We start from the raw sequence: 20,798 nt of genomic DNA on the forward strand, positions 1-20,798 counted from the left end.
TGTTCGTTTGTATAATTTTATATACTGTGTTAGCACTTCAGAGGCAGAATTGATGCTGAGGACTTAATGTATATAGAAATACCACATTCTGATATTTTAAAACTGATCTGTGTGTGATTCTCTCCTGTGCTACTAAGCAAAATAAATAATACAAAAAACAGTTGAAAACTCTCAGCAGCATAAGATGACAGTTTTTCTGTGGCATAGACCTTTGTAGGCAGTGGAACATGATGAGGTTCACTCATATTCAGTGTTTTGACCACATTAAGGTCAAAATACAAGGACTGTCTAGAAGTTCCTGAGATTCAAAATGGAAACCTGTTTTGTGGCCCGGATTTTTCCTCGTGGGTTTAACAAGGATGCCTCTGTACTGGTATGGTACTGATTTGGACTTGTGTTCTGTTTCCTCACCTCACTACCTACTGTTGTTTTATGTACTGATGAAAGAACCTACTTCTGTGTTGTTGGAATTCGCACTTCGTTATCTAAAGAGGCTGTAAAAATACAGTCTGAAATAATGTTCATGGTAAATCTTGAGAAATACATGTTAAATTAAAATAGAAACAGCATTTTCTGTTTTCTAGGTATTACCTAAAAAAAAAGTGAGTTTGGGTTTTCATTGGCTCTATGTCCTTCTGTCAGTCGTGTCGAGATAATAATGTATGATTTGCATTTTAGAGAGAGTTGGTGTTACATTAGGTTTCTCAGGTTTTCTGTATATCATTGGTGGTAGCATAATGCTTTTACAGTTATTGCTTTATCTTTTTTCTGAAAACATAGACATATAGCATCTAATTTTATATCTTTATTGGTAAAATCAATGTTTAGACTTTTTATAAACAGAATCTGTTACATTTTTGTGCAGTTTTCCCTTGTTAGAATTGCTGAGGCTGTCACCATTCCACTGTATCGTCTTCCATTTTTTCTTTAAGGTAAATGTTTAGAAGAATTTGTTGATTCCATATGATTAAGAACTTTAGAGGTGAAATAAAAGTGGTGAATGTAAAAAATAATTGAGGATGGTTAAAAATAAAAAATACCTTACTTTGAGAGATTTTCAAATCCCACAGTATAAGTTTACTTAGAGTAGAATAATATCTTTAAAAACATTGGAGTTGTTTTTGATCCTTGTTTACTGAAAACACTCTATCTCAGTGGTTAAATGTTCTGGAAAATGAACTCTTTCTGCTAGACCTTGAGGGCCCATTTTACAAAACAGCATACTTTTTTTTTTTTTGGTAAGGCTGGGGATCTTTAACCCTTATTTTAATGCTTTATCACAGTCTCTAGAAAGATAGAAAGGCATCTGCAGAGAATTTCTAAGCCAGGCATTGCCACCAATCTATCCTAGATAGCTGGCTATCTTTAATTTGAAGGTTCCGGGAATATAGGATAAGGCACTCCCTGAGTGTTCTTACCTTCCTGTGGGTTTCATACTTACAGTTTAACTTGGTGGTTTTGATGAGACGAAGCTTTCAACTTGGAGAATTTTCATGAGCATTGTTCATGTTTTAAAGTGGCTTGGGACATGGGAGCCACCATGTAGCAATTCAGTGAATGTTAAATTTTAAGTTTATCCAAATCTTAATTTATTTTTCATCTCACAATGTTCTGGGCTTGGCATGGCTGATGGTGTAAAGTCCTCCTGCCACTAAAACTCATTTTATCTTTTCTCTCACGGGAATAGAAAGTAGTTAATCCTCTTCTGCTTGGTAGTGTTTCATGTTCTGGCATAAGATTACTCTGAATATTCCTTTCCCTGCATTTAAATAGTTGAATTGGTAGACTCATAGCATGAATTTTTTTTTCTTTTAACTCTTAGTTTTTAGCATTTAGCCATAATCCTAAATTTTGTGAACTAATGATTCCTTTTTTTTTTTTTTTTTTTTTTTTTTGGTCTTTTCTAGGGCCGCACCCATGGCATATGGAAGTTCCCAGACTAGGGGTCCAATTGGAGCTGTAGCCACTGGCCTACACCACGGCCACAGCAACAGCCAGATTGAACCTGCTACCTCATGGTTCCTAGTCGGATTCGTTAGCCACTGAGCCACGACCGGAACTCCTGGACCAGTGATTCTTGAGATGAATCATGGTTGTAAATAGTTGTTACTGTTGGTAATTTGTAGTATTCTTTGGGCGTTTGGGGCTGAGAAAAAAAAATGCCCCAAATCACTGTTTTAATCTGATGGTCACAGTGGTTCCTGCAATACTCTAGTCTCCTACACAAAAACCATGCCCTCCAACTAATTTTTTTCTAGTATGAACACAATATACATCTGTTGTAAAACTATTGAAAAGTACAGAAAATGACAAAAAAATTATGTAATTTTACTATCTAGGAATACTGCCGCTAATGTTTTATTTTTTTCCCACCTTTTTCTATGTATATGTATTTTATAGTTAAGAGATAAACACAGTGCGGATTGCTTGTATCCTGGTTTTCCCTTACTTAGCATGACATCATAATGGGCTGATAGTTTAGCTTTCAAAATTAATGTATAAAATCAAAATTACATGTCATATGAATTACAAAAAAATTTATAGCCAAAGGAGCTACAACTGCTCATAATTTTATACCCATAAATAATTACCATTAAAATTTGGTTTGTGTTTTTCTGTTATTTTTCTAGGAAGACGTTTTTTCTAATATTAAGAAATAAGATTTCCCTTTACATCCTTGTAGTAGATCTTTTAGGGATGTCTGTGAAGCTCTCAGAAGCCTCATTTCTTTGGGCCTTGAAGACCACATGGGTCCTGGATGTCATCCAGCCATTGCAAACTCATGCTTGGCTCATCTAATTTTTACTCTGAATGTAGATTTGTTTAGAACTGTAGTGCACCAGAAACAGAACATATAGAGAGCCATATTCTGCCAAGAGGAAGAGTTCCAAGAAAGCTGATCTGTAATGAAAATGAAGAATGAAGCAGACGTGCAAAAAAAAAGCAGGATGAAGAAAATAGAAAAGATCTTAATAGCTTTCTATTTCCTGTATGAGGCCTGACTCTGCACCCATATTTCATTCCATTATCCAGTTAATATTCTACCGTTTTCTCTCTGAGCTATCTTTAGTTGGTTTCCTATCACTTTTTTTTGGCCTTACCTGTGGCATGCAGACGTTCACAAGCCAGGAATTGAACCCACGCCGCAGGAGTGATAATGCCAGATCCCTCACTGCTAAGGCCATCAGGGAACTCCTGTTTCCCTTGACTTGTTTTTCATGTTACTAGAGAATTTTAACTAACAGAATGGCTTGTAATGTTTTAAATTATGTTGAATTTTTCATATTTATGCACTACTTCTGTAACAGCTGTACAGCTACCTTTATATGCATGTATCATGAATTCTTTTTCATAGTCCTATTGTTATTCCTTTAGGTTCTGATTTTCAGGGTTTTTTATTATAAATTATCAAGGAATATATTGCTAAATTTGGGGACCCAAGCTTTTGTTCTTTTTTTAAGACAAATTGCTGGGTCAGGGTGTAAGCATTTTTTTTTTTCTTTTTCTTTTTAGGGCTACACCTGCAGCATATGGAAGTTCCCAGGCTAGGGATTGAACTGGAGCTGCAGCTGCTGGCCTACACCACAGCCACAGTAACACCAGATCTGAGCCACTTCTGCAACCTGCACCACAGCTCATGGCAACACCTGATCCCCGACCCACTGAGAGGGGCCAGGGATTGAACCCTCGTCCTCATGGATACTAGCTGGGTTCATTACTGCTGAGCCACAGTGGGAATTCCTAAGCATGTCTTTTAAGATCTTTGACGTGCATTGCCCAATTGCTCTCCAGAAAATTGTATCCATTTAGGCCTCCATCCTCAGGAGGAAGAGCTCTTTATATACACTCTACCAGGACTGGACCTTCCTTTTCTAAAAAGGCTTTACCACCAGTGGGTTTTGGCAGGTCATCAGGAGGTTTTCCGAGCACTCTGGCTTGCCATAGATGATAGGCTCACCTGAACCACTTGTTTATTTTGTTGGTTTTGCTAAATAGAAGTGACTGTATCCTGTATCCACAGAGAAAGCTTCCACTTCCTGAAAGCACTAAGCTAAAGACGACTGGTACAGGATGGCAAAAAATTGGTGGCCTCAGGTAGCCAATCCATTGAGTCTCTCTAGATAAAGCTAGATAAGTTTTAAAAACAGATTATGTTATTCTTCACAATTTTTAGAACAACTCAGTTTCTAAGATCAACTCTAAGTGATATTAGTCTGTAGAGATTCTTTTAATTTTTTTTTCTTTTTTTCTTTTTTGTCTTTTCTAGTCCTGCACCCATGGCATATGGAAGTTCCCAGGCCAGGGGTCTAATTGGATCCTTAACTCACTGAGTAAGGCCAAGGATTGAACCCGCACCCTCATGGTTTCTAGTCGGATTCATCAACCACTGAGCCACGACGGGGGACTCCTTAATTTTCTTCTAATAATAACTTTTACTTACTGGGGACTTATTGTATATCAAAGACTATATATACTAAATGCCTGAAATATATCGCTTAATCCTCCCACCATACCTATGATGGATTTTCTGTTATCGGCCCCATTTTTAGAGAATAGGCAATTATCCCAGTCACTTTGTGAGTGGTAGGGGTGGGCAAGGGAGGGACAGCTAGACCCATGTCCCCTGACTCTTGTCAAGTATGGGGTTGCTTCTGCCACATGGCGCCGCCTCTCTCCAATCCTCTGTTCTCGCTCCATCCTCCCACATTTCCAGTAATTGATTTCCATCCTTTAGGGACAGTGGACCCTAGGAAAAAATTCAGTAATCAAGAAAAAAACTACAATGTGTACTTTCGAAATCTCCAGACCAAGGCCTAGCACCACAGCCGGTGGGTAAGTACCTGCTACCCGCTCTTCACGGCAGTGCTAACCTCTCCGACGGCCTCTGGCGTCGGGGTGTGTGTGTTGGAGAGACCCCGGTTGAAGACAAATCCTTATTTACTTACTAGGTTAACTGCGAACAAATAGGCCTCTTATGAATCATGACAGCTGTCTATCCTGAAGGAGAGGTTATTTATAAGAAAGCAATAAAAACTGTCATTTTTTTTTAACCTCTGTCATATACCTGATGGATTTTTAGTGTCGGTTTTCGGGATTGAGCAAATTGAGACATATGTTGTCATCTCTAAAAGTATGGAAAATTACTGGTTTTGTTTTTTTCTCTCTTCCTGAAAGGGAACAGTGTTTTCTTCAGTTATATTATGGTGTGGCTTTTTTGGACTTAAACTTGGATGCTAGTCTAAGAGTCCACTCAGCAGAGATGTTGGTGTCCCCTGCCTCTCACCCTATCCAGTCGAGGTAAAAGGAAACGACAGCTGTTGTGAATGCAGACCTTGGTGTCAAACCTCCATCTGACCTTTGGCTTTGCCACTTAGTGTTTTAATTCGGGGCACGTTAACCTCAGTAAAGGTACTTTGGGGTCAGTTAATACATCTATAAAATAAGGATAATAAGAGTTTCCAGTCCTAGGGCTTTTTGATGATTAAATGAATTGTATGAAGTGCTTAGCAGAGTAGCTGCACATGGAAAGTGCCTAATAGTTATTCAAAGTTCTCATTATCTGTCTCTGGGTATTAAACACTCTCAAATCTCAATCTCCAACCCGATCTTCTGTCCATAGTATCCCTAGCTGCACACAGGACTTCTCCGTTGGCAGCCTAAGCTGAGCCTTCATCCCATCACCATTTCTGCTTCTGCTGCATTTCTGATCTAGGTCATGGCGCCACTTCCTACCCAGTGCCCAGACTAAGTAGCGGAGGGTCATCCCGGACTTGTTCTCCTCCTCCCCCAACTGCTTCTCATCAGTCCCCGAGCTGCCCCTCCTTTCTCCCCAACATCATCTCACTGTCTTCACGATCTCCTGCCCAGGTGTGCTTTCTCTTGAGAATACATCTTAGTGGTTTCTCCCAAGCACAGGTACGTGGTGGACTACCTGCCTGTAGATAATAGATTTTTCAGGATATGTGGCTATAAAACGCCAAGGATCTGCTAATAGCTACAAGTTTTTTGATGGATTTTTCTTTTCTGCGTGGTTTTACTACTTCCTCTTATTTATTTCTGCTTTTATGTACATCCTGTGCATCTAAGCAAAATGACCAGTTCAAGACTTATCTAGCAGCTCTCTTGAGGGTGAGAAGGACGCTGCAGGGAAGCAGATAGCGGGAGCAGCAGGGGGCGGCCCCAGCCCCATGACCAAGCAGCTGATAGGACCCTGAAATAAAGACAGTTACTGGTTCTGGCTGCTTTTTGGAGAGTAGGCTAAAGGTTTGCTTTGATGCTCTTACCCTTTAGTGTTCAGGAGTTTTTGTTGTTGTTGTCTTTTTTCCTTTTTTTTTGAGGGCCGTGCCCGCAGCATACGGAAGTTCCTAGGCTAGGGGCGAATAGCAGGTGCCGGCCTACACCACAGCCACAGCAACACCAGATCCGAGCCGCGTCTGTGTCTACATCACAGCTCATGGCAACGCTTAACCCACTGAGTGAGGCCAGGGATCGAACCCAAAACCTCATGGTTCCTAGTCGGATTCATTTCTGCTGTGCCACGGTGGGTACTCCTAGTGTCTGGGAGTTTTAAAAGGTACTATATTACTAGAAACTACTAAACTAACCCACTTAAAGGAACTGTCCAGGACAGTCAAGACTGTTATTAAGTGATTTTATGTTAAGCAAACACTTAAGGAGAGCTAGGAGTGTGTTGAATGCAGTATCTTCCAGCCAGCTCAATCATGGAAAGTTGATCCAGTAGCAAAACTGCTAAGTTAAAAACTAAGGATGAGATGGGAAGCACACGTGAGGGTCCCCCAGCCTCTGCTGAAATTTAAAGCCAGGGTCCTTTCTCTTGGGGATTAACTTTTGAGAACGATGTAGTAATAGCTGAAAAAGCTGTGTTACTTAGATCTTAATTTGACGATGTTTTGCCTTTTTTGATTGAGCTAATTTTTTCAGCTTTTAATTTTGATTCCTATTAGAAATCTGGCACGTGTCAGGTATGTTTAGAGGTGAAAGCATGTAGTTTCAGCTATCACAGGCCCTGGATTGGGAAAAGAAATAGCTATTTTTATTCTAAGCGAACATGCGATATGGAGAGATGAATACGAGTTTATAAGAAGGGCTGCTAGTGCCTTCTTTGAGTTTATGAATTAGAATTCTGCTTCTAGATGGGGCTTTTTACAGGCAGGATTACCTTCAGGAAATGTAGATGTGGCACTGCTCCATGACTGGCTTTTGATTTTGGTGTTTGTGTTGGAAGAGGAGGCTGTGTCCTTCAGTTGACTCGTCCCTTGCTGTGTGTGGTACGCGCTTCTTTACATGATGTACATAAGCCTTTTGACTACTGGGAAGCATCTCCATCTTTCTTGTATAGAATTTGAGAGGGTCCCCCCCCCCAATTTAAAATTACATTAATGCTTCTCCAAGAAAGAAATACATACATCTCTCAAAGTTAAAGCGAACCTAAGGTAGATGTATACATATGTTAGTAGTGAAAGGTATAGTTCATCAGTATTACAAATAAGTTAGTGTTTAAAATTTGATGGATGTTTTCTTGATCAAATTGTACACATCACATGGAAACCAAAATACCGAGACTTGCAAGAATCAGGACGCGTTTGCAAAATCGGGTTTAATTTGTATCTGGGAAGGGGAAGGGAGCATGTGGTGAAAATACATATGCACAGGAACCTAATCAATGCTAGACAAACAATGTATTCATTTACAATATAATAGGATAACCACAAATTTGAAGGCTCAAATGGAGTCCATCAGCGGTCATACCATTTTCTATTTGGCTCAAGTGGCTGTTGACTATCAACTGGTGCTGAGTTCCAGCAGAGCACCTCGTGACCCCCCAGCCTTGGAAGGAGTCTCACCACAGTCTCAGAAGAAATCCCAGTTGTGCCTTTAACTCTTTTGGCCCTCGGGAGTCACTGCTACCCCCATACAAATGCAGGCCAGGGATTTCCAGTGGCCACATGTTATTGCACAGAGAGGTCTGTCCTAGGCCAGACTCTTATGGCTAAGGAGGGGGGAGATTAGCCCTTAGATAGTGGTCTAGCATCAATGTGGTCTATCAAAGCATGTTAGCAAATAGCTCCTTAGTGATTATGTACCAGCTCCCAGGTATCACACGAACAGAAAGAGGCAACGTGGCAGCTTCACATTTCACATGAAAGACTAGCATTAACTGGGCCTGGCGTGCTGGCTTCACGTTCACATAAATCTAGTGATTATTTTAATTTAGACCCAGGAAAAAAGGAGTCCACACCAGTCTTGTCTTCACATAGGTTTGTGTAGCATTAAAATTGTTATGGGTTAATGACTAGGCCATGAAGGCAAAAGGTTGAAACTCTCCTTTGCCAAAACAGAACCAATCTCTGTTCCGACTCCTGTCCAGTTTCCAAAAAAACATACATACACCTTTGTTATTGCACATCTTTCACACAGACTTGTGTATGTATAATATACATAGATATTTTTTAAATATGCTACACATAAAAAAAGACTATGGCACTTTACAGAATACATGTTTCACAAAGATCCGTACACCACAGATGTTTGATAACTACACACAAACCCTTACACAAGTAATGTAACGTTGTTGAATCAGCACACAGGTTTAAAGAATCCACAGAATCCAAACATCTCTGCCTTCTTGGATGGAGGTCTTGGAGAAGCCCAGCCCCTGGCCAAACTTTTAGCGCAAATGCAGGTAAAAATAAATAAGACTTTTTCATGTAGTAGTAATGGTCCAGGTATAGTAGATTTTTAGACTGAGGCGATGACATGATTGATAGAAATTTATTAGAAAAATAGGTGTGGGTTGACAAGCAGCCTAATGGCTTTTAATCTATTTCTTTCTAACACATTCCTCCTCGTCAGTGGTTTTTAAACAGCCCTGTAGTTTTTGTCCAGACCAGCATATTTCTGACATTCCACTTATCCCAGCCGAGCCGGGCTCGATGGACTAAAGGTTTAAAAGGCCCGACATTACCTTTTACTCTTTCTCCGCTAGAGAAATTCCATTTCTGCTCTGCCCAATAAATCAGTGTTTAAGAAGTTTTTAGAGGTTTGGGGTTTTGTGTGCATGTGTTCCCCCCCACCCCCACTCCCACCCCAGGTCTGTAGCATTCAGACTAATGAAGTTAAACGCTGTCGAGTGACTTTTTTCAGGCCAAGAGAGGTCACGTTTTCACTTAGGACTTTCGTTATCAGAATGACATAAGGATAAAGACAACGGACATGTCGAGAGGATCCTCTAGGCCTCTGACTTGCCTGTGAGGAGAGTGCAAGTGTCCAGGGAATGTTAGAAAATGGATTCTTGATCTTATTTAGACGGAAAAGTAGAGTGAATCATCTCATGATAAATTTAAGACAATATTGGGGTTTTTTATCAAGATTGCCTGATGAAGGCAATTTGCTTTGTTTTTTTTTTTTTTTCCTTTTGAGGGCCCCACCCACATCCTAGGACAGATGGAGGTTCCCAGGCTGGGGTCGAATTGGAGCTATCCCCTCCAGCCTAGGCCAGAGCCACAGCCACGCGGGATCCCAGCCGCATCTGCGACCCACACCACAGCTCACGGCAATGCTGGATCCTCAACCCACTGAGCGAGGCCAGGGATCGAACCCTCGTCCTCATGGATGCTAGTCGGGTTCATTAACTGTTGAGCCACGATGAGAACACCAGGAATTGCTTTTCTTTTTTTTTTTTAAATGAAAATTATTGCCAAGGGTTAAAAAGTCTACTCCATGGCATCAGGCCTTGGTTAGCATGTATCAATACACAGACAGACAGGAGCCCTGTCCAGTGGCTGCTGTGATTCATTTCTGTACAGGGTTTCCTGAGCCCTTAGTGCAGGCTGCCATAGGGGCTACAAAGTTACCCCTTTTCAAAAAAAGTCATAGACTGGCTTATTCTGAACTTTGGTCTAAGGATGGTGAACTCATGAAGACCTTGTTCCACGCCCCCACCCCTTAATCTGCGAGATAAAATGGTTTCTGGCACGGGCCCGAGGCCAGAATGGAGTAAAACTCGAGTTGCTCTGTTCCATGAACATATAAAGCAATTAGCTGTTCTGTAGCAAGGTCTGGTTTTAAACGCACTGAGCTGTAAGATGATTCACTCAGGGCAGGGCTGTAAAGTCTGAATCAGGGTACTATGCCTGGTGGCACTTAGCACCTAGTACTTTGCCCAAACAAGGTTTGTAATTATCTGTTGAATTTTCAAAACAAAGCAAGCCCTCAAGTAAGCAGATTCGTAAGCCCAAAGAGACCTATACTTCTAATCCTTCCAGAAATCTGGCAGGTCCACCCCACCTGCTACGGTTGCAGTGGGCGATTTCTCTATCCTGCAATGCTGAATGAAGCTCAGCTAAGGCCAAACTAGGTTGTTTTTGGTCACCTGGATCAGTCCAACGTAAATCTGAAGTGACGGCTAATACCATTTTCCTGAATCAATTATATGGGTAATGCATAGAAATTAGACTAAAGGCCCCTGAATCCATTTTAATAGTGGCGTTCCGCTCTGTTTTGTAAACAGGTGCAGGCGGGTGCTCTGAGCTGGTCTAGCTCTCATTTGTGCATGAGCTTTCTACTCTGTGCTTTCCTGAGAATGCAGCCTTTGATGTAACTCACCCGTTAGAGCAATTCAATGGTATCATTACACAGTTTGCTGGCAGGATCAACACTCGTAACTAGAAAAAACCTCATGACCAGCTCCCTTTTTCTGCACAGAATGTCACTTGTTCTGCCGCCGCTGGGGGTAGAAGAGCGCTGACCCCAGCACGGTCACCACAGTGGGAAAAGGTCTCCCGGCAGAGGCTGCCACTCTGGCCGGCGTGCCCAGTCAACCTGGGAAGGAGCCACAGCTGGCCTGGGGACCTCTGTCCCTGCAACGAGGAAGCAGAGTGAGGTTTCCTTTGGCAGCCAAAGCGCAGTCCTAACCGTAGAAGAAAACCATGTGATCTCAGGGGGAAGAGGAGCCCGGGCCTGGCCACCAGGAAGGGGAACCAACTTGCCTTCACTGGCAGGATGTGGGGCTTTGATTCTCATGATCGGACAGGTCCTTATTCTTTCTTTGCTCAACTTCCTAAAATCTTGGAGGGACAGCTCAGTGGAGCCACCTTACTCTGGAATTCCGCCCAGGGTAGGTCTCACCACAGAACTCCACACTGTCGCTGCAGACCTGTTTGGCCAGCTCAGCAAGAGACAGTGTCGTGCTGTGCTCACAGCCTCACCCCCGTCAGGGTGTGCTCTTCCTTGCAGCCTCCGCCTGAGACGGTTGGAAAGGACCAGGAGGAAACAGAAACACCAGCCCCCAAACCTCACACTGAGGCACAGATGCTCCCAACCTGTGCGGAAACACCGCTCTAAACAGCCTGTGAATCTGGCTCATAGTCTCTTCTGTTCCCAGAGAAACTGCGGCTGCAATGGTTTAGATCATCATCCTTCACTGAGCCGCGGGCAAGATGGAGTCCGGCAGGACTTGACGATGGGTCAGGGTTTATGTCCTTTTCATCCGCCCTCTCTTGGAATTTGCACTGTGGCCCTCGCGTGCCGTCCTCTGCTCAGCTGGATGCTGCCTGTCATGGGTCCTGTTAAGGCGCAGGGCTGTGGAATGTGGCTTTGGTAGGTAAAGGCTAGTTCTTCTTCACTTGACTCGAACGAGGAAACCAGAAGTGAACTGTTTCACAAGGTCACACGAGCAAGCAAACAGCATTAGTGTCTCGCCCACACTAAAGGAGGCAGATGAGGTTTTTCCCCTCTTCGATTTCTTCTTGTACTTTGTCGCTGGAGGTGGCAATTTCTGCCTGTGCGGAGAAAACGGCACAGACGAAGGTGAGCACGGTGCCCCCGATGGCGGTGTAGAAGGCCCAGCCCAGGGAGCAGTCTCCAGGTTTGTAGGCCGATGCATAGTGTCCGCAGTAGCCTATGGCCTTCTGGCAGCCCCAGCCAGCGGGGTAGAGGATCAGGCCGAGGATGAGGAACAGGCCTGCGGGGCAGAAGAAGGAACAGGTGAAAACCCCTTGGCTCTGCAATGCCCAGTGAGGGACTGTACCGATCTGAGTCACTGTGACTTGATTTGCCTGCTCTGGGCTATGGCATCCGCTCTGCAGTAGCAAGTGTCGGGGACTGCTGGATGCAACTAGTCTGACCTGCTCAAGAAGAGCACTGGATGCAAAACAGGTTGGACTGTGAACCTACTAATAATTTCTCTTCTGGAAAAGCAGGTAACCTTGGTACTATTTCTTGTCACAGGGTTCTTAGTGCAGCGAGCATTTCCCTTGGTCTAAGGCAGAGGTTGGCAACCTGAGGCCCAGAGGTCAAGCAGAGGCTTGTTTTTGTAAATGAAGTTTTGTTGGCACACGGCTATGCCCATTCGTTTATGGACTGCCTGCGGCTGCTTCTGTGCTGAAATGGAACAGGGCAGAGTTGCTGGGGACCCTATGGCCTGAAAAATCTCCAATATTTACTATCTGGCCTTTGGCTGAAAAAGTTTGTCAACCCCTGGTCTAAGGGAATTCACATAAAACCACGGTTAAATGCAAGAGAGCCCAGATCTTAACCTGAGTGTCAGGCTTAAATCTAAGTCCACGAGGAGCACTGGCACTCACCAGCAACTGCCTGCATACGTGGGACAGAGATTTCTACGGTTACGTATACATTTAGAAAGTACATGCAAACTTCGTAAGCACTTTTTGTCTGATTGCTTTTTTTTTTGGCCACACCCATGGCATGCAAAACTTCCTGGGCCAGGGATCAAACCTATACCACAGCAGTGACAACACTGGATTCTTAACCTGCTGAGCCACCAGGGAACTCCTTGTCTGATTGCTTTTAAGCAAACTCAGCTATGAATAGACACAAATAAGCCCTGTTTCCATTTTGCTGAGTGCACCATCCTGTCATACCAAAGGTCTGTTTTTCTCCTCTGTATAGCTTTACTGCTCACTCTGTCACGGAGAGGCTTTTTCCCCTGCCAGTCTGGGCTGGGGTGGGGGGGGTGGTCAGGAACTACTCCAGGGCCAGGACTAAGGCAAGGAAAGTGAGGCATAACATGGGAGGCAGCAGTCGCCTTCAGGTGTCTCCTCCGTGCTTATAGGAGCTTGGAGTTCCCGCTTGATTTAATCTCTGGAGGGCTGACACCTAGGTTCAATTAGCAGCCCAACCCAGAGTGTTAAAGGATCTGGCATTGCTACAGCGGCAGCAAAGGTCACAACTTCGGCTTGGATCTGATCCCTGGCCCCGGAACTCCACGTGCCTAGGGATGGCCAAAAGAAAGAAAGAAAAAGAAAGTGAGTGCCTTGCTTGCCTCCCCATCACACAGCAGTAGCTGCTTGTAAGGACGTCCAGATCTCAAGATGCCAGAGGCAACTGAAGGACCCCAAATCTTACCCAACAAAACTTTTGGGAGAAAGGATGGCTTTATTCTATGTAGCAAGAAAAAAATAAGCGGTGTTTTTTAAAATGATACCAACATAATCAAGATTGACAGTTCATTAAAAAAAACTCTGTTTTTAAGATATGTTGGAATAGCAGTTCTATCCTCTTAATATAAGTTTGACTCCAAATTCTCTTTTCCTACCTCGACTGAAATTCCCTGGGTTTACCACACCAAAGCTGCCTGGTCATTTATAGCAACTTGCTGACAAGAACATTACTGAATTTGTGGTCGTATGAGTCTCGAAGGAAGATGGGGGACACTGTTTCAAACCACAGATCACAGCTGCCATCAGGCTGTCTTCACCCCAGGATAGCATCTTCTCACCGTGACCAGAGCAGTTCACTACTTGGGGCAGGGGGTGGGGGGGTGGGGCTTTGGGATCCGACTGTCCCTACATCCCAAATTAACCCCCTGTTCTCGGAAGGCTTGGGGCAGGGCTAGAATAGAGAGAATCCATTCATATAGTCACGCTCGTGGTCTGAAGGCGGTGATTCACAAAAGATGACTTTCTAACCCTGCAGCCCTTATTTTTCCAGAGGTGGGCGTGCTGGAGCTGGGAGACAGTGATGCGCTGCTAGGGAAATGCCATCCTGTGTTGGGAGGCGGAAGTGAAAGGACACGTCCTGGAGAGATGCTCTCCGAGTCATGGGAGCGTGGAGCAGAGCCCCCCAAGGGTCAGGCAGCCGTAAGGATGTAACCAGTGCTCTGGCAATATGCACAGTCCTGGCCCAGCAGACCCCTCTGGATGTCTGCAGTCAATTCAAAGGCTAATCACATAGCAGAAAAGCCCCTAGAGTCCCTGTGGGAGGCTGGGATACACACCAGCAAGATAATGGACCACGGCAAAGACTCCCAAGAGGTCAGTCAGTAGTTAAGAGCTCTAAGTTTCCAATAAGATAGAGGTTTGACTCCAAGCTCTGTCATCTTTGAGCTGGGAGACCTTAGAAAAGTCTTTTAACCTAAGGACGATTCCTCACCTATAAAATGGGCTAAAACCCTAAGGTGGTGGTGGTGAGTATTACAGTCTATAAAGAGTACCTTCTACGTCCCTAACAGCAATAAAACTGGAACATAAACTAGCATTAGACAAGAGGTTAAAGCCTTTGGCAGACCCCTCACATATTTAAGCACAAGCAGTGTAAAGCTTACCAGTTACGAATAAACAGGTAGGGGGTACGTGTGTGTGCGATATTTTGAAAGATGTAATAATTGCAGGAGAGGCCAGGCTACAACTCAGCATCCCTGAGAGAGTGAAACAGTCTCCATCTGAACAGATCTTACTCCGCTGGGGAGATCTAAGATCACTGAGCTAATTCCTAAGGCCTGTGATAAACCCCGATGAATCCCCCACCTTGTTCCCTAGGAAACTTCACCCACACATGGGACCCTGGGAGTGTCCTCCCTCAGGCCCTAAGCTAAACTGGGAGGCACCATCACTGGGACCTGCACAAGAATTCAAGGGCACTCTCTGGGTAAGGGTCTATTAGCTGCTCTTGCCTTTAAAAGACCAGTGTGTTTATATTTGAATTGTGGCTCCAATTAAATATTAATTGCACACATCGTTTGTACTATGTGGCCTAAACAAATCCAATTAGGAAAATTAACGCATTTTAATCTGATGGGAACAAGTGACAGGAGACAGCGTAGGGTTTGCTGTCACGCCGCAGCTCTGTTATCCTGGGCTGGGCTCTGGCTTGTAGGATGCACACACTAAGCTGGATGGTGCAGATCTTTCAGGGAAGCCAGCAGTTTTAAAATCACTAATAGAATCCTTATTTTATTTTTGCTTTATAGGGCTGCACCCGCGGCATATGGAAGTTCCTAGGCTAGGGGTCGAACCAGAGCTACAGCTGCTGGCCTATGCCACAGCCACAGCAATGCCAGATGCAAGCAGCGTCTGTGACCCACACCACAGCCCACGGCAGTGCCGGATCCTTAACCCACTGAGCAAGGCCAGGGATCAAACCCTCAACCTCATGGTTTCTAGTCGGATTCGTAACCACTGCACCAAGATGGGAAGTCCCTAGATTCCTTATTTTAATATCAACCTGCTCACGGCATAGTTGGGAACGTTCACTCCAGGACTTCTTTGCTGAACCCTTTGCTGAGAGCTCAGACAAGCTTCCAGAATGCTTCAGGCCAGTTTGTGAATAAGGACGGCAGGGAGACTTATCATAAAAGGGAGCCATGCTTAAGAGCTTGTCAAAAGCCTCAGCTCCCTCATCAACGGGCCCATAGGGGAGGCCCCAGTGCATGGCATGTGTGCCCCACCTGGGCGGCCTTTCCCGAATGTCAGAGCATCAGTGGGTCAGGGAGGAAGTCTCTACTGTCTGTCTGCCTGCCTGCCTGCCTGCCTGCCCTGGCTGGTTGACCTCTCCTCCCAGCACCACCAGAGCTGCCCTTAGTGTGGTTAATGCCATGAAAACTCAGGACCTCCTCTGTCTGCAAGAGAGAAAATAGCCGGCCTCCAGGTGAGCCAAACCAGAACCAACATTTGTCATCTTTCTGGGTATTCAGCAAAAGGCTCGTCTACTGTAGTTATTCCAGCAAGTGTGGTGATTCAGGTGGCCACACCTGACCAGGTCCTGCCACTCCAGTGCTCCGGGGCCCCTCACAGCCTCTGAGCAGCCTGAGCAGAGATTCTGGGGTCCTAACTTGTGTTCCGCAGTCACCACGGTCACCCCAACAGAGTCTTTTTGCCTCCTAGTAAAATTCTTGAAAGAAGCCCGTAAAGAAAGGTTCCCCAGCTCTCAGGGTAAAACTCGGTTTTCCGCCCTGCCCTCGAGGCCCTGCGTGTTCCAGTGGCCACCCTGGCCATCCACACCTGTCAGCCACCCGCCAGCCGGCCTTCTGTCACGCGCCTCACCTCCTTTCAGCCTTCTTCAAATGCCACCTCCACAGTCTCTGCTCCCAACTAGTCACCATGTCAGCCCCCTTCCTCTCTGCTACCTGCCATCGTCTTTCCTTGCTGCGCCGACTACTCACAGGAATGCTGCTTTGAGCCGTCTGAAAATTGTCAATACCTGCCTACATTTTACTTCCCCAAACGGCCATTTCATATGTTCAACCTTATTTATTTAGTTATTTGGATTATTAATCCAGCTCCTTCCAAGACTTTGAGCTCCACGAGGGCAGGGATTTTTGCCTTTTTGTTTACTCCTCGAAAGCCAGGGCTCAGAGGAGTGCCTGGCCACAGGGGAGGCTCCCAGCAAACATCACTGCTGTCAGTGAAAACGCCTGGCAGTTCGGGACTTCTCAACCAGAATGCCCCGGGGGGGGGGGAAGGAGTGAGATCACTTGGGCAGCAGACACCAATCACTGGGAATGAAACGTGTCGGTAGGAGAGGTGATGCAGACTCTCGGATGGCTGGCTTCTCCTGTCACATGGCCCGTGCCAGGCCTGTGTGTCCCAGGGCCTAGAAGCAAACATGTGCCCTGAATTCCAAATGGATTTGAGGACACCAGCTACGGAGACAGAATTAAGGTCCATGATGTCCTAAAGGGGCAAGCCAGACAACAGGCAAGATAGTCAGACACATACCAGGTCTGCCACAAACGGGCCATGGGTTTTCTGGTCCTCAATATGGAGTCCACAGGGGACTCTCAGCTTGCGTGTGCTCTGGATGGAGTTTCACATTAGAGCTGCACCAGAAAACAGCCTGCTCCCCTCTGCAGCTATTAAAAAAGCAGTTCCTGGAGTTCCCGTCGTGGCGCAGCAGAAACAAATCCGACTAGGAAGCATGAAGTTGCGGGTTTGATCCCTGGCCTCACTCAGTGGGTTAAGGATCCGTTGTTTCCCTGAACTGTGGTGTAGGTCAGAGACGCAGCTCCCATCTGGCGTGGCTGTGGTGTAGGCTAGCAGCTGCAGCTCCGATGTGACCCCTAACCTGGGAAACTCCATGCCCTAAAAAGATAAACCAACCAACCATCCTGTTCCTGAAGTGAGGCCAGCCTGTAGTGGTCTCTGGGACCTTTCCGTTGCCTTAGTGCAGTTTGGAGGGCGATAGAGAAGGTCAGGCACTAGCACAGTGCACCTTTGCTTTTAGTTTCCCTGGCTGAGCAGTGATAGGCCCATCTTGGGGGAGGAGGGGAAAAGCAGGGAGGATAATCCTGGCCAGCAGCCCAAGAAAACAACCATCACTACGAGAAACCACAAGCAGTTCCGAGAGCCGGTAACCTCTGCCATGACTCAACTTGATGATACCCGATGAGGTACCATTTTCCACAACCTTCCAAGAAACCCCCCCACCCTTGTGTCTTGTCTTCCTCTTGCTAACAGCCTCCTCGTCCAGTGTACCTAGAGGACCAGATGCCAGCAAGGCTCATCATGGGGGCACGTGGGGGATGACTCAGCCTAATCTGGGGACCCAATGATCAGTCACTTGGACTACCCTACAGATGCTACCTCAGGTTGGAGACAGAGCCCTGACAGTTTAATCAGCACAGGGGGCTGGCTCTCTCAGGACCAAGTGGGAACCAACGCTCACCACGCAATGCCTGTCACAGCCCTCTGCTGTTTTAGCAATGCCTGCCCTACCTGCAAGGAGCTTTCAGACCCCTGGATGCCCAGCAGGTCTGTCCTGCGACATAGGAATTCTCAGAGTCTGTATAAGCAACTGACACACGTGGTTTGGGTTTGACAGAAATAATCAGGCTCCCTGAGCTCCAAAAGGGAGAGGGGACAAGCTGTATCTCATCCCTGATTTTCCAGTGCCTAAAACAAAGAACGTGCTGAAAAAAAAAAAAAAAAAAAAAAAAAAAGATGAATGAAGCACCCCTGAAGTCAAGTCCTCGTCTTCCTGGTCAACAGTCAGCCCCGACTGTGATTAGAGCAGTCACAAAACTACACGTCTTAGGTACGTTTCTTGCCACTGCCCTGAAATCAAATAATACATTATCAAATATAAGTTTTAATCAAAACCCTTAGCTGGGGGGGGGGGAAACAACCTCCACACTCCTGCCACACCCATCATTTTGGAAAGACTGGGAGTTGCCGAGTACAACAAAGCTTGCGTGGCCTGGGGAGGATCAGGGATGCTGGGGGGAGGGGGGCAGGGCTCCCCGGCTGTGCGGCGCCCCCTGCCTCCCTCCCTGCAGGCCTGCCACACCATCACGCTCCCTCGCTACCTGCTGGGCCAAGGGGACGGGCTCCAGGTCTCTTGCCTTTTGAGGGTCACCCACTGCTTATCCAGGAGGAGGCCCTTTTTCCTGGCCCAACGAGTGTGAGAACTAATGGCTGGCTCCTGGTGTACAGAACAAGGGAGTCTGTGGACACTGTGCTCCTGCTTCCTCTTCAGACAGGCTTCCAGACTCAACAACGGTCGAGACTGACTAGACCTCCCCTTGCAGAGGCAATCTTCTAAGGGTGGGAGAAAGAGATGGCCTCTGTTACCATCACCAACAGCCTGTGGAGAAGCCCCCATGAGGGACGCAACCTCAGCCTCCGCTAGGTCGTAACAAGCTCATTCTAAAGCTTTGAAACATCCTGATACCTCTGGAGAGTGGACAGTGGGTAGCAGGCTCAAGATCATTCAGTGGATGTGGGCTCCGGCTGTTACCCTGAGGCGCGTCCACACTGCAGGTCCACCCTGAGCAGCCTCACAGGGTGGAGGAGGGGCAGGTGCAGGGTTTCAGGGCCTTTACATACCTGCAGGCCAGCGACACTCAAGGCAGCTGGTCACAGCTATCACTGCTCCCGGCACAAGGGGTCAACTCAGGCTGACCCCCTGGGCACTCATGCACCCGGAAATACCCCACCCTCACCCCTGTTCACATGTCACCTCTGTGTGACATCTGTCACCACTTCCTGCCAGAACGTTATTCTCTGTGTGTTCCCACTGCCCTGTGCACATCCCTCTTCAGCTCTTTATCATATTGGGTTAGTTTCCATATTTACTCAACTCCAAGCGGCAGGCTTCATGCGCAGCCCTACCATGCGGCAGGCTTCATGCGCAGCCCTCAGGATAGAGCGATCCCCTCACAGCTTCTGCGCAGCTTGAGGGCAGAAAAGCTTTAACCTTCTTGATACACAGCACAATTTTACATTACCATTTACCATACACCTCTGATGGGTGTGTCACAGTTAACCTAGGGTACCAAAGGTCAAGAGTTCAACTTATTTCTGGCTTCAAAATAGCCACTGACTCCTCTAGGAACCTAGCAGGAAGCCATCTAACTACCAAACATCCATTTCCTATTCAACTTAGCTCTGAGGAAAAAAAAAAAAAAAAAAAATTCACCTGGTGGTGTTTATTGCTATCAAGTCTAACCTGTGACTCAGAACTGGGATGGGGACCCAGCTCAGCCTGAGCCCCAGTCTCCGCCCCCATGACCCCCCTGGCCACTCACCAGGGCACAAGGCCAGGAGGCTGCCCCCACCCTGCCCCACCCTCGGCCCCTCTAATAAGGAAGCAGGACAGATCAGACAAGTGAGCGACTGGCTTCCAGTGTCCCATCCCCACCCCAGGATGCAGCTCAGAGCGCATGCCAGGCTTACTGGGGTGATAGCGACCATCAGCAAATGAAGTCCTGACCATGCTGGATTAAAGGCAAACTCAGGAGACAGGGCAGTTCTTGCAGGAGTTTTAGATCATCTGCCATGTTCTGCCTCCTGGTGGGAAGGCACGCTGGCTGTCCCTTCTCAGTGTCCTTTGCTGGGCTTCTGTACCTTTCCCGTCTCTGGACACTGGAGAGCCCCGGGCCCAGCCCTTCGTCCTCTTCTCTACACTCTGATTGATCACACTTGGTCCCCCAGCTTTAAATACCACCTCGAGGCTGACCTCTCCTGAATCCAGATCTCTGACTTTGCACTCTGGGTGTGCATATGAAATTGCCTACCAGACCTTCCTTTGGATGCACAATAAAATCATGAAAATTATGTCCAAAATAATGAAAATTAGGTCCAAACCTAGCTCTGATTCCTCCTCCCTACTTCAAGGTCTTTGCCCCATGGGCCTCATCTCAGCAAATGAGAGTTCCCTGCTTAGACGTGCTCAGGTCAAAGGCCTTAGAATTATCTCGGACTCTCTTTAAGCCCACATTCCTCTATTGATCAAATCTACTGGCCTGCCTTCTAGCTGTTCTCTTTGCTGGGGGAGTGATTTCTCCTAATTGCCCATAACTCCTTCATCTCCTTAAAGTCTTTGGTTAAATCTCTTCTCACTGAATTCTATCCTGATTGCCTGATTTAACAACTGTCATGTTCCCCCTTATCACCCCAACATATCCGACCTCTCCTGCTGTGGCTACACCGTTTTTTGTGTTTTTCCTTCCATAGCACCCATTACTTTGTAGCGTCCTATATCATTGTTGGGTTTACTGTCTGTCTATACCAGCTGGAATGTAAACCCTGTGAGGACAAACT

The 20,798-nt window shown here is 46.1% G+C and overlaps 1 protein-coding gene across 3 annotated transcripts in view; it reads right to left on the bottom strand.

The window, feature by feature from the left end:
- Nucleotides 1–7,600: 7,600 nt before the first annotated feature.
- LHFPL2 (LHFPL tetraspan subfamily member 2) overlaps nucleotides 7,601–20,798 on the bottom strand; it is a 178,118-nt gene continuing 164,920 nt past the window's right edge. For 2 of the 3 annotated variants that reach the window (XM_021079527.2, XM_021079487.2), the window contains one exon: nucleotides 7,601–11,983. In XM_021079527.2, the coding sequence (XP_020935186.1) occupies nucleotides 11,727–11,983 (257 nt within the window). In that variant the 3' untranslated portion in view covers nucleotides 7,601–11,726. 3 annotated transcript variants of the gene reach the window in all.

The sequence above is a fragment of the Sus scrofa genome, chromosome 2 (assembly GCF_054392235.1).
Source record: "Sus scrofa isolate SSC_HxYL_T2T_F1_AM1 chromosome 2, Sscrofa_HxYL_maternal_Yorkshire_Landrace_v2.0, whole genome shotgun sequence".
In the NCBI taxonomy this organism is placed as follows: domain Eukaryota; kingdom Metazoa; phylum Chordata; class Mammalia; order Artiodactyla; family Suidae; genus Sus; species Sus scrofa.